Genomic DNA, 4,572 nt, shown 5'->3' with positions numbered 1-4,572 from the left:
TTTTTTATGGCATGCTATGAAGTCTTTAAAACAAAATGTCCAAATATTTCAGAGATACCTTTGAGAAAGAAATTCATCAAACAATTGATAATAAATACCTTTGATTGAAAGTGCTAGTGAGCACACACCAAAAGAAGTAGTTCTGGATAAAGTTTGAATGAATTAATTTTAAGATCTACATGTGATTATCAGGCTAGCATGTTTGACAACATTGCCATTTGCTCTGGTCCTCTACAACTGAAGCAATTCCGAACTATCTCTTCATTTAAATATCAACCAACTGAAGCATCAACAAATCAATGATTAGAAAAAAAATTAATTGTGAAAAAAGTGTAAAATTGGACGCAGTTAAGGATATAAGAGTACGAGATTATTGATAAAGAAATAATTATCATCGTATGCTGCTTTTTACTGGAATAAAAATATGCTACCTTGTCGTACGTGCTAATACATGCCTTTTCAGTTCCTCAATATTGACTTTCCTTCGAAGCAATTCGTGTTTGCTTGGCATGGCTCAGGTGGTAGCAATAGCAACAATTTAAGCACATTCATTGGCACATGTTCTTGAAAAAAAAAACACCAAAGGGACCAAATCCTATACAAGGTGGCTGCAATGGTGGCACTCTATGCCGCCTGATTGCCCCGCCACGCTTGTATAAATCCGTTAAGAAAAAATAATCTCATGGAAATAAAGGTTTAAGCGAAAAAAATAAAATACTTACGAAACCCTAGAATACAAATAATGCTTAAAAACAACAATGTAACGCTACCTTGACACTCAAGCAAATTAGATGCGCAAAGGCTGCATAAGATTGGCATCGAAGTGCCCCTCAATTTTGCCCCGCCTGCGCTCCAATTTAAACTCTTGCGTCATATTAGAGAACAGTGCCTCAGTGCAATGTCACAATTTGCCTTTCATCATTGCCATCATACATTACCTGAAATGAAATCCACAAAAACAAAGGAAATAAGAGCCAGAAAACCATAGTGACAGACAAACATATATCCCAACCATGCAGAGCAACATAAAGATAAGCATGTCCAGTCAAACATGAAAGCAAAAGACAAAACATGAAATGCATGAATGGATGCAACCACAGCAATGTGTCCAATGCTATGTTCACCCATCACAAAACATAAGGCAGTCCTGATGCATGCAATGCACAACCATGCAATAAAATAACTAGTTACTAGAAGCAGGGTTCAGTCAAGTGAGGCAGAAGCAGTAGGTGCTAAATCAAACCATCCTGGATAGAAAAGTTTCTATCCAATCCTTCCTCAGGTCCATGTCCTTCACCATGAAGCCTCTTGCCTCAATCTCACGGAATTGCAGAAAATCAAACACCTGAACAAGTTCCTTCTTTTCAAAACCATCAACCTCCATAACCTTGGCATACAAGCTTTCTGTCCAGTGTGTGGGGTTTTTAATAGCATATGCCATTTCTCCCACCACAACAATTAGATCACCCATCATTGAAGGATTTTTGGAACCCCTACTTGAGCGTTGAGACCTTGGTGTTGATGAGGTTGCAGGGATGCTGACAGGGCTGCTGACAGCAGGTGGGGCAGAGTTCGCATCAGCATCATCATCACTTGGTTGTTCTATTGGTTCTTCATCAAAGTTGTTGTTATTGTTGCCTTCGTGTTCCGAGTTTTCTCCCAAATCAGTGAACACAGACGTTGCGTACACACCCGTTGCATTGTCCTCCCCACATATAACCCTCAATGACTCATAATGCTCAATTGGTTTGTTTATGAAAGCCTTTGTTGCCGGGTGTGCCTATATTACAGTGACATACACAATCAGGTACAGATATAATCATGTTCCTATCATGCAAATAATACAAGTAAAGTCGAATCATGTTACCTCGATATATGTTAAGGCAACCACGGGATCAAGGGTGATGGTCTTCGTGGCATCATCCCATCCGGCACCACTGAGTTCTCTCACTTTCTTTATCTCCGCGTACCGTGATTTCAAAGTTCGATAATGATTTTCAACGTTCTCCACACTGAATTCAGTATTAAACCTAGCATTTACAGCAACAGCAGCAAAGACAAATGCTGCTCGTTTGAATGATTTGTCACATTTCAACCCTTTTCGTACTTGTTCCAGCAGAATTGGGATCAAGAAGGCATCATATTCGGCCTTCCATCGCTTGTTAGGGGTACCGCGCTTGCTGCCAGAAGCCTTTGATGATGACTTCTCCGTCGTACGCTCAATGCCCTCCATCGTAGCTGGAATTCTATTGGAAAATGATAACTACGTAAGATTCTTAAATCTGTCTGGTGTAAGCTGCTGCTTGTACAGAACCATACACATCCATATCTCATATCATGGTAACGAATGAATTATGTGTCAAGGGAAAACAAAAGAAACTACGGTGTCATTATAAAGACAAGTGAATCATGAAAAAAGAAACCAAAATATGACACTGTTTACCATGAAAACAACAAAGGACAGAATGATATGAACATACAATGGAATTAGGAAGCCATAGAACAAGTGAACTAATGACAGAATACTATGAAATAAACAAGGGAAATATCAAGCAATAATACTATGAAGCTGTAAATGCATCAACAAATGGAAATAACAAAGGAATTATGAAAATAATCGGCAGGTGAAGATAAACAACTCAACAACTGAAGATGAAAAGATGTACTCTAGACATCATAGTCTGACGAAGCAAATCCATCCAAGGAAAAAAATTCAGGTAAAACAAACAGTTCACAAGGCAAACTTTTTCTAATCAAAGAAAACTACTATAAGTCATCCACATGTCGTTTGCTATCTTGTCTCTAAGTTCAATCCAAGCCCGATTCTCTTCCCGTTGCTCTCGCTGTGACCGGGGCTGTGTTGACATGATTTGCTCATCATTTTGTGTGGTTTCTTCATGCATCAACATATCGTTTGGGTCAGCACCTGCTATATAGTTATGCAATATGCAACATGCAAGAACTAATTTAACTTGTGTCCTAAAAGGGAAGAAAGGGTGTGATGTAAGAATCTTGAAAAGATTTTTCAAGATTGCGAAAGCACGCTCTACACGAGACCGTAGCATCGAGTGTCGAAGGTTGAACAATTCTTTTGGATTTGTTGGTGATCTTCCACTGTGTTCTTTCAGGTGATACCTAACACCTCGATACGGTGCTATGAACCCTTGCATAGTAGTATAACCAGCGTCTACAAGATAATACTTCCCTACAATAATGACACCTGTCAATTGTTCGTTCGTGTAATATATTAATTCACTAGTACTCGGTCTCCTACCTTCTATCAATTTTAATCCTTCAGGTTGTGGTCTTGCTAGTGCATCTTTTAAAACAGTGAAGTCATTCGCTGATCCCTCCCAACCCGCCAACACATAAGTGAACTGCAAATCAGGATTAACAACAACCAACACATTCTGGGTTGGGCCTTTACGACCACGAAACCGAGGCATTTCTTCAGGTGGGACGGACGCATCAATGTGCGTCCCATCTAACAACCCTATACAGTCCTACACCATAAAAGTATATGATGGAAATTGGAAGGAATGCTTATTCATCAAATGAGTAAATTTATGTTATATGCCAAATTTACTTACTTTGAAGAATGGATACCAGTTGGGATTACATTCAATTTTTGGGTGAGAAGTGGAGCTAGGGGAATGAACAAAATCATCTCGAACAGCATAAACAGCTCTGAGCACGCAATTAAAATATCTACTAATTGTCTCCCCGGATCGGACAAACTCAATTCTCATAGTCCTATTTTTTGTGTTATGACCAACAATATGTAAGAAAATTGCCAACTGTTCCTCCACAGATATGTGCCGTGTGTCCTGAAGGAGATGCTTGTCACGCATGATCGAGGCTAGATGCATAAAAGGACCTACGTCCATCTTAAGATAGCTCACGCAATAATCACGACCACTCCTTAAAATACGCTCCATATGTTTTTTCCTAGTCAAGTCTCGAAACATGGACGGTTCCTTACTTCTCCCTGGCTTAGAGACATGCATATCCTCAATTATGCAAGCAACAACCACAACAACGGTAGTAAACGCGGCAACCAACGGCCTTACACAGTCATTAACAATCCAGTTATCCATCTACATAATTATGGACAACGTCAATGATATGAACATGCAACTACAAACTGAATTTGGTACACACTAGTCGGTAAAGTGCAAATTATAACAGGAAATAAGTCAGAACAAAAAAAAATAAGGAACAAACCACAATGAAATAAACCAGCATGCTATCAATAACACTGCAGACCATGTACACAATAAAATGGCATGTTTAGGAATAAGAACAAGAAATAAACCAATATGATATAATAATGTATGAAACAAATCAGTTTAAAAAAAATAACATACAGACCACAAACAAATAAACCAGTATGCTGTGAATAACACAAAATAATAAGTAAACAATAAGAAGCTATGATAAGGAATAAGAAAGAGTAATACCAACCCAGAAATAAACCTCTGTGAACAATACATGGAAATAAAGCAGCAACCATTTAAATAAGTATGCTATGACCAGCACAACATAATATGCAAAAGATAACATACTATGATA

General features: G+C 38.5%; 1 protein-coding gene across 1 annotated transcript; it reads right to left on the bottom strand.

Moving 5' to 3' along the window:
- Window positions 1-2,753: 2,753 nt before the first annotated feature.
- On the bottom strand, window positions 2,754-4,097 carry LOC120251384 (protein ALP1-like). The gene is made up of 2 exons (XM_039259916.1): window positions 3,591-4,097; window positions 2,754-3,503 (listed from the first exon to the last, which is right to left on the bottom strand). Exons 1-2 carry the CDS (start codon window positions 4,095-4,097, stop codon window positions 2,754-2,756), a joined length of 1,257 nt encoding a protein of 418 aa, XP_039115850.1.
- Between the last annotated feature and the right edge of the window lie 475 nt (window positions 4,098-4,572).

This window comes from Dioscorea cayenensis, chromosome 20 (genome assembly GCF_009730915.1).
Source record: "Dioscorea cayenensis subsp. rotundata cultivar TDr96_F1 chromosome 20, TDr96_F1_v2_PseudoChromosome.rev07_lg8_w22 25.fasta, whole genome shotgun sequence".
NCBI lineage: Eukaryota > Viridiplantae > Streptophyta > Magnoliopsida > Dioscoreales > Dioscoreaceae > Dioscorea > Dioscorea cayenensis.
The sequence above is the reverse complement of the archived record's forward strand: the minus strand, read 5'-3'. Positions and strand labels throughout refer to the sequence as shown.